The sequence below is a fragment of the Schistocerca piceifrons genome, unplaced genomic scaffold (assembly GCF_021461385.2).
Source record: "Schistocerca piceifrons isolate TAMUIC-IGC-003096 unplaced genomic scaffold, iqSchPice1.1 HiC_scaffold_408, whole genome shotgun sequence".
Taxonomy (NCBI): domain Eukaryota; kingdom Metazoa; phylum Arthropoda; class Insecta; order Orthoptera; family Acrididae; genus Schistocerca; species Schistocerca piceifrons.
In genome coordinates this window covers 4,953-17,114 of record NW_025728634.1, presented here as the reverse complement: position 1 = coordinate 17,114, position 12,162 = coordinate 4,953, and the positions used below count along the sequence as shown (strand labels likewise).

General features: G+C 38.5%; 2 protein-coding genes across 2 annotated transcripts; both read right to left on the bottom strand.

The window, feature by feature from the left end:
* Positions 1–9,045: 9,045 nt before the first annotated feature.
* LOC124748224 lies at positions 9,046–9,570 on the bottom strand. Its single transcript, XM_047248957.1, has one exon. The coding sequence runs from the start codon at positions 9,568–9,570 to the stop codon at positions 9,046–9,048; it is 525 nt and encodes a 174-aa protein (XP_047104913.1).
* A 1,337-nt stretch (positions 9,571–10,907) lies between these two features.
* On the bottom strand, positions 10,908–11,777 carry LOC124748223. Its single transcript, XM_047248956.1, has one exon. The coding sequence runs from the start codon at positions 11,775–11,777 to the stop codon at positions 10,908–10,910; it is 870 nt and encodes a 289-aa protein (XP_047104912.1).
* Positions 11,778–12,162: the final 385 nt, after the last annotated feature.

The window sequence follows — 12,162 nt, the reverse complement described above, 5'->3', positions numbered from 1 at the left end:
TTTTCCCATATTTGCGTTTTTCCCATATTTGCGTTATTCCCATATTTGCGTTCTTCCCATATTTGCGTTTTTCCCATATTTGCGTTTTTCCCATATTTGCGTTTTTCCCATATTTGCGTTTTTCCCATATTTGCGTTTTTCCCATTTTTGCGTTTTTCCCATTTTTGCGTTTTTCCCATTTTTGCGTTTTTCCCATTTTTGCGTTTTTCCCATTTTTGCGTTTTTCCCATATTTGCGTTTTTCCCATATTTGCGTTATTCCCATATTTGCGTTCTTCCCATATTTGCGTTTTTCCCATATTTGCGTTTTCCCCATATTTGCGTTTTTCCCATATTTGCGTTTTTCCCATATTTGCGTTTTTCCCATATTTGCGTTTTTCCCATATTTGCGTCTTTCCCATTTTTGCGTTTTTCCCATTTTTGCGTTTTTCCCATTTTTGCGTTTTTCCCATTTTTGCGTTTTTCCCATATTTGCGTTTTTCCCATATTTGCGTTTTTCCGATATTTGCGTTTTTCCCATATTTGCATTTTTCTCATATTTGCGTTTGACCCTTGAGGCTTCAGACTATGTCCTAGCAACTGATTTTTTCCTCTTGTCAAGTTGTGCCACAAATATCTCTTTCACTACATTTGCGTTTCTCCCATATTTACGCTTTTCTCATACTTGCGCTTTTCCCATACTTGCGTTTTTCCCATATTTCCTGAACCCCTCATGCTTCAGACTATGTCCAACCAACCGATTCTTTCCTATTGTCAAGTTGTGCCACGAATTTCTTTTTTCTTACACTTGCATTTTTCCCATAATTGCGCTTTTCCCATAATTGCGTTTTTCCCATAATTGCGTTTTTCCCATAATTGCGTTTTTCCCATTTTTGCGTTTTTCCCATATTTGCGTTTTTCCCATATTTTCGTTTTTCCCATATTTGCGTTTTTCCCATATTTGCGTTTTTCCCATATTTGCGTTTTTCCCATATTTGCGTTTTTCCCATATATGCGTTTTTCCCATATATGCGTTTTTCCCATATATGCGTTTTTCCCATATTTGCGTTTTTCCCATATTTGCTTTTGACCTATATTTCGTTAAACCTTGAGGCTTCAGACTATGTTCTACCAACTGATTCTTTCATCTTGTCAAGTTCTGCCACAAATTTCTCTTTCACTACATTTGCGTTTTTCCCATGTTTGCGTTTTTCCCATGTTTGCGTTTTTCCCATGTTTGCGTTTTTCCCATGTTTGCGTTTTTCCCATGTTCGCGTTTTTCCCATGTTTCTGTTTTTCCCTTGTTTGCGTTTTTCTCATGTTTGCGTTTCTCCCATGTTTGCGTTTTTCCCATATTTGCGTTTTTCCCATATTTGCGTTTCTCCCATATTTGCGTTTCTCCCATATTTGCGTTATCCCATATTTGCGTTTCTCCCATATTTGCGATTCTCCAATATTTGCGTTTCTCCCATATTTGCGTTTTTCCAATATTTGCGTTGTTCCCATATTTGCGTTGTTCCCATATTTGCGTTGTTCCCATATTTGCGTTTTTCCCATATTTTCCTTGTTCCCATATTTTCCTTGTTCCCATATTTTCCTTGTCCCCATATTTTCCTTGTTCCCATATTTTCCTTGTTCCCATATTTGCGTTTTTCCCATATTTGCGTTTTTCCCATATTTGCGTTTTTCCCATACTTGCGTTTATCCCATACTTGCGTTTTTCCCATACTTGCGTTTTTCCCATACTTGCGTTTTTCCCATACTTGCGTTTTTCCCATATTTGCTTTTGACCTATATTTCGTTAACCCTTGAGGCTTCAGACTATGTCCTACCAACTGATTCTTTCCTCTTGTCAAGTTGTGCCACAAATTTCTCTTTCACTACATTTGCGTTTTTCCCATGTTTCGTTTTTCCCATGTTTGCGTTTTTCCCATGTTTGCGTTTTTCCCATATTTGCGTTTTTCCCATATTTGCGTTTTTCCCATATTTGCGTTTTTCCCATATTTGCGTTATTCCCATATTTGCGTTCTTCCCATATTTGCGTTTTTCCCATATTTGCGTTTTTCCCATATTTGCGTTTTTCCCATATTTGCGTTTTTCCCATTTTTGCGTTTTTCCCATTTTTGCGTTTTTCCCATTTTTGCGTTTTTCCCATTTTTGCGTTTTACCCATTTTTGCGTTTTTCCCATATTTGCGTTTTTCCCATATTTGCGTTTTTCCGATATTTGCGTTTTTCCCATATTTGCATTTTTCTCATATTTGCGTTTGACCCTTGAGGCTTCAGACTATGTCCTAGCAACTGATTTTTTCCTCTTGTCAAGTTGTGCCACAAATATCTCTTTCACTACATTTGCGTTTCTCCCATATTTACGCTTTTCTCATACTTGCGCTTTTCCCATACTTGCGTTTTTCCCATATTTCCTGAACCCCTCATGCTTCAGACTATGTCCAACCAACCGATTCTTTCCTATTGTCAAGTTGTGCCACGAATTTCTTTTTTCTTACACTTGCATTTTTCCCATAATTGCGCTTTTCCCATAATTGCGTTTTTCCCATAATTGCGTTTTTCCCATAATTGCGTTTTTCCCATATTTGCGTTTTTCCCATATTTGCGTTTTTCCCATATTTTCGTTTTTCCCATATTTGCGTTTTTCCCATATTTGCGTTTTTCCCATATTTGCGTTTTTCCCATATTTGCGTTTTTCCCATATATGCGTTTTTCCCATATATGCGTTTTTCCCATATATGCGTTTTTCCCATATATGCGTTTTTCCCATATTTGCGTTTTTCCCATATTTGCTTTTGACCTATATTTCGTTAACCCTTGAGGCTTCAGACTATGTCCTACCAACTGATTCTTTCATCTTGTCAAGTTCTGCCACAAATTTCTCTTTCACTACATTTGCGTTTTTCCCATGTTTGCGTTTTTCCCATGTTTGCGTTTTTCCCATGTTTGCGTTTTTCCCATGTTTGCGTTTTTCCCATGTTTGCGTTTTTCCCATGTTTGCGTTTTTCCCATGTTTGCGTTTTTCCCATGTTTGCGTTTTTCCCATGTTTGCGTTTTTCCCATGTTTCTGTTTTTCCCTCGTTTGCGTTTTTCTCATGTTTGCGTTTCTCCCATGTTTGCGTTTTTCCCATATTTGCGTTTTTCCCATATTTGCGTTTCTCCCATATTTGCGTTTCTCCCATATTTGCGTTATCCCATATTTGCGTTTCTCCCATATTTGCGATTCTCCCATATTTGCGTTTCTCCCATATTTGCGTTTTTCCAATATTTGCGTTGTTCCCATATTTGCGTTGTTCCCATATTTGCGTTGTTCCCATATTTACGTTTTTCCCATATTTTCCTTGTTCCCATATTTTCCTTGTTCCCATATTTTCCTTGTTCCCATATTTTCCTTGTTCCCATATTTTCCTTGTTCCCATATTTTCCTTGTTCCCATATTTGCGTTTTTCCCATATTTGCGTTTTTCCCATATTTGCGTTTTTCCCATACTTGCGTTTTTCCCATACTTGCGTTTTTCCCATACTTGCGTTTTTCCCATACTTGCGTTTTTCCCATACTTGCGTTTTTCCCATATTTGCTTTTGACCTATATTTCGTTAACCCTTGAGGCTTCAGACTATGTCCTACCAACTGATTCTTTCCTCTTGTCAAGTTGTGCCACAAATTTCTCTTTCACTACATTTGCGTTTTTCCCATGTTTGCGTTTTTCCCATGTTTGCGTTTTTCCCATGTTTGCGTTTTTCCTATGTTTGCGTTTTTCCCATGTTTGCGTTTTTCCCATGTTTGCGTTTTTCCCATGTTTGCGTTTTTCCCATGTTTGCGTTTTTCCCATGTTTGCGTTTTTCCCATGTTTGCGTTTTTCCCATGTTTGCGTTTTTCCCATGTTTGCGTTTATCCCATCTTTGCGTTTTTCCCATCTTTGGTTTTTTCCCATCTTTGCGTTTTTCCCATCTTTGCGTTTTTCCCATCTTTGCGTTTTTCCCATCTTTGCGTTTTTCCCATCTTTGCGTTTTTCCCATCTTTGCCTTTTTCCCATCTTTGCGTTTTTCCCATATTTGCGTTTTTCCCATATTTGCGTTTTTCCCATATTTGCGTTTTTCCCATATTTGCGTTTTTCCCATATTTGCGTTTTTCCCATATTTGCGTTTTTCCCATATTTGCGTTTTTCCCTTATTTGCGTTTTTCCCATATTTGCGTTTTTCCCATATTTGCGTTTTTCCCATATTTGCGTTTGACCTATATTTCGTTAACCCTTGAGGCTTCAGACTACGTCATACCAACTGATTCTTTCCTCTTGTCAAGTTGTGCCACAAATTTCTCTTTCACTACATTTGCGTTTTTCCCATAATTGTGTTTTTCCCATGTTTGCGTTTTCCCCATGTTTGCGTTTTCCCCATGTTTGCGTTTTTCCCATGTTTGCGTTTTTCCCATGTTTGCGTTTTCCCCATGTTTGCGTTTTCCCCATGTTTGCGTTTTCCCCATGTTTGCGTTTTTCCCATGTTTGCGTTTCTCCCATATTTGCGTTCTTCCCATACTTGCGTTTTTCCCATACTTGCGTTTTTCCCATACTTGCGTTTTTCCCATACTTGCGTTTTTCCCATACTTGCGTTGTTCCCATATTTTCGTTGTTCCCATATTTGCGTTGTTCCCATATTTTCGTTGTTCCCATATTTTCGTTGTTCCCATATTTTCGTTGTTCCCATATTTGCGTTGTTCACATATTTGCGTTGTTCACATATTTGCGTTGTTCCCATATTTGCGTTTTTCCCATATTTGGGTTTTTCCCATATTTGGGTTTTTCCCATATTTGCGTTTTTCCCATATTTGCGTTTTTCCCATATTTGCGTTTTTCCCATATTTGCGTTTTTCCCATTTATGCGTTTTTCCCATATTTGCGTTTTTCCCATATTTGCGTTTTTCCCATATATGCATTTTTCCCATATTTGCGTTTTTCCCATATTTGCGTTTTTCCCATATTTGCGTTTTTCCCATATTTGCGTTTTTCCCATATTTGCGTTTGACCTATATTTCGTTAACCCTTGAGGCTTCAGGCTATGTCCTACCAACTGATTCTATCCTCTTGTCAAGTTGTGCCACAAATTTCTCTTTCACTACATTTGCGTTTTTCCCATGTTTGCGTTTTTCCCATGTTTGCGTTCTTCCCATGTTTGCGTTTTTCCCATGTTTGCGTTTTTCCCATATTTGCGTTTTTCCCATATTTGCGTTTTTCCCATATTTGCTTTTGACCTATATTTCGTTAACCCTTGAGGCTTCAGACTATGCCCTACCAACTGATTCTTTCCTCTTGTCAAGTTGTGCCACAAATTTCTCTTTCACTACATTTGCGTTTTTCCCATGTTTGCGTTTTTCCCATATTTGCGTTTTTCCCATACTTGCGTTTTTCCCATACTTGCGTTTTTCCCATACTTGCGTTTTTCCCATACTTGCGTTTTTCCCATACCTGCGTTTTTCCCATACCTGCGTCTTTCCCATACCTGCGTCTTTCCCATACCTGCGTCTTTCCCATACCTGCGATTTTCCCATACCTGCGTTTTTCCCATACCTGCGTCTTTCCCATACTTGCGTTTTTCCCATACTTGCGTTTTTCCCATATTTGCGTTTTTCCCATATTTGCGTTTTTCCCATATTTGCGTTTTTCCCATATTTGCGTTTTTCCCATATTTGCGGTTTTCCCATATTTGCTTTTGACCTATATTTCGTTAACCCTTGAGGCTTCAGGCTATGTCCTACCAACTGATTCTATCCTCTTGTCAAGTTGTGCCACAAATTTCTCTTTCACTACATTTGCGTTTTTCCCATGTTTGCGTTTTTCCCATGTTTGCGTTTTTTTTATAATTGCGTTTTTCCCATAATTGCGTTTTTCCCATAATTGCGTTTTTCCCATAATTGCGTTTTTCCCATAATTGCGTTTTTCCCATAATTGCGTTTTTCCCATAATTGCGTTTCTCCCATAATTGCGTTTTTCCCATAATTGCGTTTTTCCCATAATTGCGTTTTGCCATAATTGCGTTTTTCCCATAATTGCGTTTTTCCCATGTTTCCGTTCTTCCCATATTTGCGTTTTTCCCATATTTGCGTTTTTCCCATTTTTGCGTTTTTGCCATACTTGCGTTTTTCCCATACTTGCGTTTTTCCCATACTTGCGTTTTTCCCATACTTGCGTTTTTCCCATATTTGCATTTCTCTCATATTTGCGTTTGACCCTTGAGGCTTCAGACTATATCCTAGGAACTGATTCTTTCCTCTTGTCAAGTTGTGCCACAAATTTCTCTTTCACTACATTTGCGTTTTTCCCATGTTTGCGTTTTTCCCATGTTTGTGTTTTTCCCATGTTTGCGTTTTTCCCATGTTTGCGTTTTTCCCATGTTTGCGTTTTTCCCATGTTTGCGTTTTTCCCATGTTTGCGTTTTTCCCATGTTTGCGTTTTTCCCATATTTGCGTTTTTCCCATGTTTGCGTTTTTCCCATGTCTGCGTTTTTCCCATGTTTGCGTTTTTCCCATATTTGCGTTTTTCCCATATTTGCGTTTTTCCCATGTTTGCGTTTTTCCCATATTTGCGTTTTTCCCATATTTGCGTTTCTCCCATATTTGCGTTTCTCCCATATTTGCGTTGTTCCCATATTTTCGTTGTTCCCATATTTTCGTTGTTCCCATATTTTCGTTGTTCCCATATTTTCGTTGTTCCCATATTTTCGTTGTTCCCGTATTTTCGTTGTTCCCGTATTTGCGTTTTTCCCGTATTTGCGTTTTTCCCGTATTTGCGTTTTTCCCGTACTTGCGTTTTTCCCGTACTTGCGTTTTTCCCGTACTTGCGTATTTCCCGTACTTGCGTATTTCCCGTACTTGCGTATTTCCCATACTTGCGTTTTTCCCATACTTGCGTCTTTCCCATACTTGCGTTTTTCCCATATTTGCGTTTTTCCCATACTTGCGTTTTTCCCATACTTGCGTTTTTCCCATACTTGCGTTTTTCCCATATTTGCGTTTTTCCCATATTTGCTTTTGACCTATATTTCGTTAACCCTTGAGGCTTCAGACTATGTCCTACCAACTGATTCTCTCTTTTTGTCAAGTTGTGCCACAAATTTCTCTTTCACTACTTTTGCATTTTTCCCATGTTTGCGTTTTTCCCATGTTTGCGTTTTTCCCATGTTTGCGTTTTTCCCATGTTTGCGTTTTTCCCATGTTTGCGTTTTTCCCATGTTTGCGTTTTTCCCATGTTTGCGTTTTTCCCATGTTTGCGTTTTTCCCATGTTTGCATTTTTCCCATGTTTGCATTTTTCCCATGTTTGCGTTTTTCCCATATTTCCTGAACCCTTCATGATCAGACTATGTCCAACCAACTGATTCTTTCCTATTGTCAAGTTGTGCCACGAATTTCTTTTTTCTTACATTTGCATTTTTCCCATATTTGCGTTTTTTCCATAATTGCGTTTTTCCCATAATTGCGTTTTTCCCATAATTGCGTTTTTCCCATAATTGCGTTTTTCCCATAATTGCGTTTTTCCCACAATTGCGTTTTTCCCATAATTGCGTTTTTCCCATAATTGCGTTTTTCCCATAATTGCGTTTTTCCCATAATTGCGTTTTTCCCATGTTTCCGTTTTTCCCATATTTGCGTTTTTCCCATATTTGCGTTTTTCCCATTTTTGCGTTTTTCCCATACTTGCGTTTTTCCCATACTTGCGTTTTTCCCATACTTGCGTTTTTCCCATACTTGCGTTTTTCCCATATTTGCATTTTTCTCATATTTGCGTTTGACCCTTGAGGCTTCAGACTATATCCTAGCAACTGATTCTTTCCTCTTGTCAAGTTGTGCCACAAATTTCTCTTTCACTACATTTGCGTTTTTCCCATGTTTGCGTTTTTCCCATGTTTGCGTTTTTCCCATGTTTGCGTTTTTCCCATGTTTGCGTTTTTCCCATGTTTGCGTTTTTCCCATATTTGCGTTTTTCCCATGTTTGCGTTTTTCCCATGTTTGCGTTTTTCCCATATTTGCGTTTTTCCCATATTTGCGTTTTTCCCATATTTGCGTTTTTCCCATATTTGCGTTTTTCCCATATTTGCGTTTCTCCCATATTTGCGTTTTTCCCATATTTGCGTTTTTCCCATATTTGCGTTTCTCCCATATTTGCGTTTCTCCCATATTTGCGTTTCTCCCATATTTGCGTTGTTCCCATATTTGCGTTGTTCCCATATTTGCGTTGTTCCCATATTTTCGTTGTTCCCTTATTTTCGTTGTTCCCATATTTTCGTTGTTCCCATATTTTCGTTGTTCCCATATTTTCGTTGTTCCCATGTTTTCGTTGTTCCCGTATTTGCGTTTTTCCCGTACTTGCGTTTTTCCCGTACTTGCGTTTTTCCCGTACTTGCGTTTTTCCCGTACTTGCGTTTTTCCCGTACTTGCGTTTTTCCCGTACTTGCGTATTTCCCGTACTTGCGTATTTCCCGTACTTGCGTTTTTCCCATACTTGCGTTTTTCCCATACTTGCGTTTTTCCCATATTTGCGTTTTTCCCATACTTGCGTTTTTCCCATACTTGCGTTTTTCCCATACTTGCGTTTTTCCCATATTTGCGTTTTTCCCATATTTGCTTTTGACCTATATTTCGTTAACCCTTGAGGCTTCAGACTATGTCCTACCAACTGATTCTTTCTTTTTGTCAAGTTGTGCCACAAATTTCTCTTTCACTACATTTGCATTTTTCCCATGTTTGCGTTTTTCCCATGTTTGCGTTTTTCCCATGTTTGCGTTTTTCCCATGTTTGCGTTTTTCCCATGTTTGCGTTTTTCCCATGTTTGCGTTTTTCCCATGTTTGCGTTTTTCCCATGTTTGCGTTTTTCCCATGTTTGCGTTTTTCCCATATTTGCGTTTTTCCCATATTTGCGTTTTTCCCATATTTGCGTTTTTCCCATATTTGCGTTTTTCCCATATTTGCGTTTTTCCCATATTTGCGTTTTTCCCATATTTGCGTTTGACCTATATTTCGTTAACCCTTGAGGCTTCAGACTATGTCCTACCAACTGATTCTTTCCTCTTGTCAAGTTGTGCCACAAATTTCTCTTTCACTACATTTGCGTTTTTCCCATGTTTGCGTTATTCCCATATTTGCGTTCTTCCCATACTTGCGTTTTTCCCATACTTGCGTTTTTCCCACACTTGCGTTTTTCCCATACTTGCGTCTTTCCCATACTTGCGTCTTTCCCATACTTGCGTCTTTCCCATGCTTGCGTCTTTCCCATACTTGCGTCTTTCCCATACTTGCGTCTTTCCCATACTTGCGTTTTTCCCAACCTTGCGTTTTTCCCATACTTGCGTTTTTCCCATAGTTGCGTTTTTCCCATAGTTGCGTTTTTCCCATAGTTGCGTTTTTCCCAGAGTTGCGTTTTTCCCATAGTTGCGTTTTTCCCATATTTGCGTTTTTCCCATATTTGCGTTTTTCCCATATTTGCGTTGGTCCCATATTTGCGTTGTTCCCATATTTGAGTTTTTTCCATATTTGCGTTTTTCCCATATTTGCGTTTTTCCCATATTTGCGTTTTTCCCATATTTGCGTTTTTCCCATATTTGCGTTTTTCCCATATTTGCTTTTGACCTATATTTCGTTAACCCTTGAGGCTTCAGGCTATGTCCTACCAACTGATTCTATCCTCTTGTCAAGTTGTGCCACAAATTTCTCTTTCACTACATTTGCGTTTTTCCCATGTTTGCGTTTTTCCCATGTTTGCGATTTTCCCATATTTGCGTTTTTCCCATATTTGCGTTTTTCCCATACTTGCGTTTTTCCCATACTTGCGTTTTTCCCATACTTGCGTTTTTCCCATACTTGCGTTTTTCCCATACTTGCGTTTTTCCCATATTTACGCTTTTCCCATACTTGCACTTTTCCCATACTTGCGTTTTTCCCATATTTCCTGAACCCTTCATGATCAGACTATGTCCAACCAACTGATTCTTTCCTATTGTCAAGTTGTGCCACGAATTTCTTTTTTCTTACATTTGCATTTTTCCCATATTTGCGTTTTTCCCATATTTGCGTTTTTTCTATAATTGCGTTTTTTCCATAATTGCGTTTTTCCCATAATTGCGTTTTTCCCATAATTGCGTTTCTCCCATAATTGCGTTTTTCCCATAATTGCGTTTTCCCATAATTGCGTTTTTCCCATAATTGCGTTTTTCCCATAATTGCGTTTTTCCCAATATTGCGTTTTTCCCATAATTGCGTTTTTCCCATAATTGCGTTTTTGCCATAATTGCGTTTTTCCCATATTTGCGTTTTTCCCATATTTGCGTTTGTCCCATATTTGCGTTTTTCCCATAATTGCGTTTTTCCCATAATTGCGTTTTTCCCATAATTGCGTTTTTCGCATAATTGCGTTTTTCGCATATTTGTGTTTTTCGCATATTTGCGTTTTTCCCATATTTGCGTTTTTCCCATATTTGCGTTTTTCCCATATTTGCGTTTTTCCCATATTTGCGTTTTTCCCGTATTTGCGTTTTTCCCGTATTTGCGTTTTTCCCGTATTTGCGTTGTTCCCGTATTTTCGTTTTCCCGTATTTTCGTTGTTCCCATATTTTCATTGTTCCCATATTTTCGTTGTTCCCATATTTTCGTTGTTCCCATACTTGCGTTTTTCCCATACTTGCGTTTTTCCCATACTTGCGTTTTTCCCATTCTTGCGTTTTTCCCATACTTGCGTTTTTCCCATACTTGCGTTTTTCCCATATTTGCGTTTTTCCCATATTTGCGTTTTTCCCATACTTGCGTTTTTCCCATACTTGCGTTTTTCCCATATTTGCGTTCTTCCCATATTTGCGTTTTTCCCATATTTGCTTTTGACCTATATTTCGTTAACCCTTGAGGCTTCAGGCTATGTGCTACCAACTGATTCTATCCTCTTGTCAAGTTGTGCCACAAATTTCTCTTTCACTACATTTGCGTTTTTCCCATGTTTGCGTTTTTCCCATGTTTGCGTTTTTCCCATGTTTGCGTTTTTCCCATGTTTGCGTTTTTCCCATGTCTGCGTTTTTCCCATGTCTGCGTTTTTCCCATGTTTGCGTTTTTCCCATGTTTGCGTGTTTCCCATGTTTTCGTTTTATCCCATGTCTGCGTGTTTCCCATGTTTTCGTTTTTCCCATGTTTGCGTATTTCCCATGTTTTCGTTTTTCCCATGTTTGCGTTTTCCCCATGTTTGCGTTTTTCCCATATTTGCGTTTTACCCATATTTGCGTTTTACCCATATTTGCGTTTTTCCCATATTTGCGTTTTTCCCATATTTGCGTTTTCCCCCATATTTGCGTTTTTTCCCATATTTGCGTTTTTTCCCATATTTGCATTTTTTCCCATATTTGCGTTTTTCCCATATTTGCGTTTTTCGCATATTTACGTTTTTCGCATATTTGCGTTTTTCGCATATTTGCGTTTTTCGCATATTTGCGTTTTTCGCATATTTGCGTTTTTCGCATATTTGCGTTGTTCCCATATTTGCGTTGTTCCCATATTTGCGTTTTTCCCATATTTTCCTTGTTCCCATATTTTCCTTGTTCCCATATTTTCCTTGTTCCCATATTTTCCTTGTTCCCATATTTTCCTTGTTCCCATATTTTCCTTGTTCCCATATTTGCGTTTTTCCCATATTTGCGTTTTTCCCATATTTGCGTTTTTCCCATACTTGCGTTTTTCCCATACTTGCGTTTTTCCCATACTTGCGTTTTTCCCATACTTGCTTTTTTCCCATACTTGCGTTTTTCCCATACTTGCGTTTTTCCCATATTTGCTTTTGACCTATATTTCGTTAACCCTTGAGGCTTCAGACTATGTCCTACCAACTGATTCTTTCCTCTTGTCAAGTTGTGCCACAAATTTCTCTTTCACTACATTTGCGTTCTTCCCATGTTTGCGTTTTTCCCATGTTTGCGTTTTTCCCATGTTTGCGTTTTTCCCATGTTTGCGTTTTTCCCATGTTTGCGTTTTTCCCATGTTTGCGTTTTTCCCATGTTTGCGTTTTTCCCATGTTTGCGTTTTTCCCATGTTTGCGTTTATCCCATCTTTGCGTTTTTCCCATCTTTGGTTTTTTCCCATCTTTGCGTTTTTCCCATCTTTGCGTTTTTCTCATCTTTGCGTTTTTCCCATCTTTGCGTTTTTCCCATCTTTGCG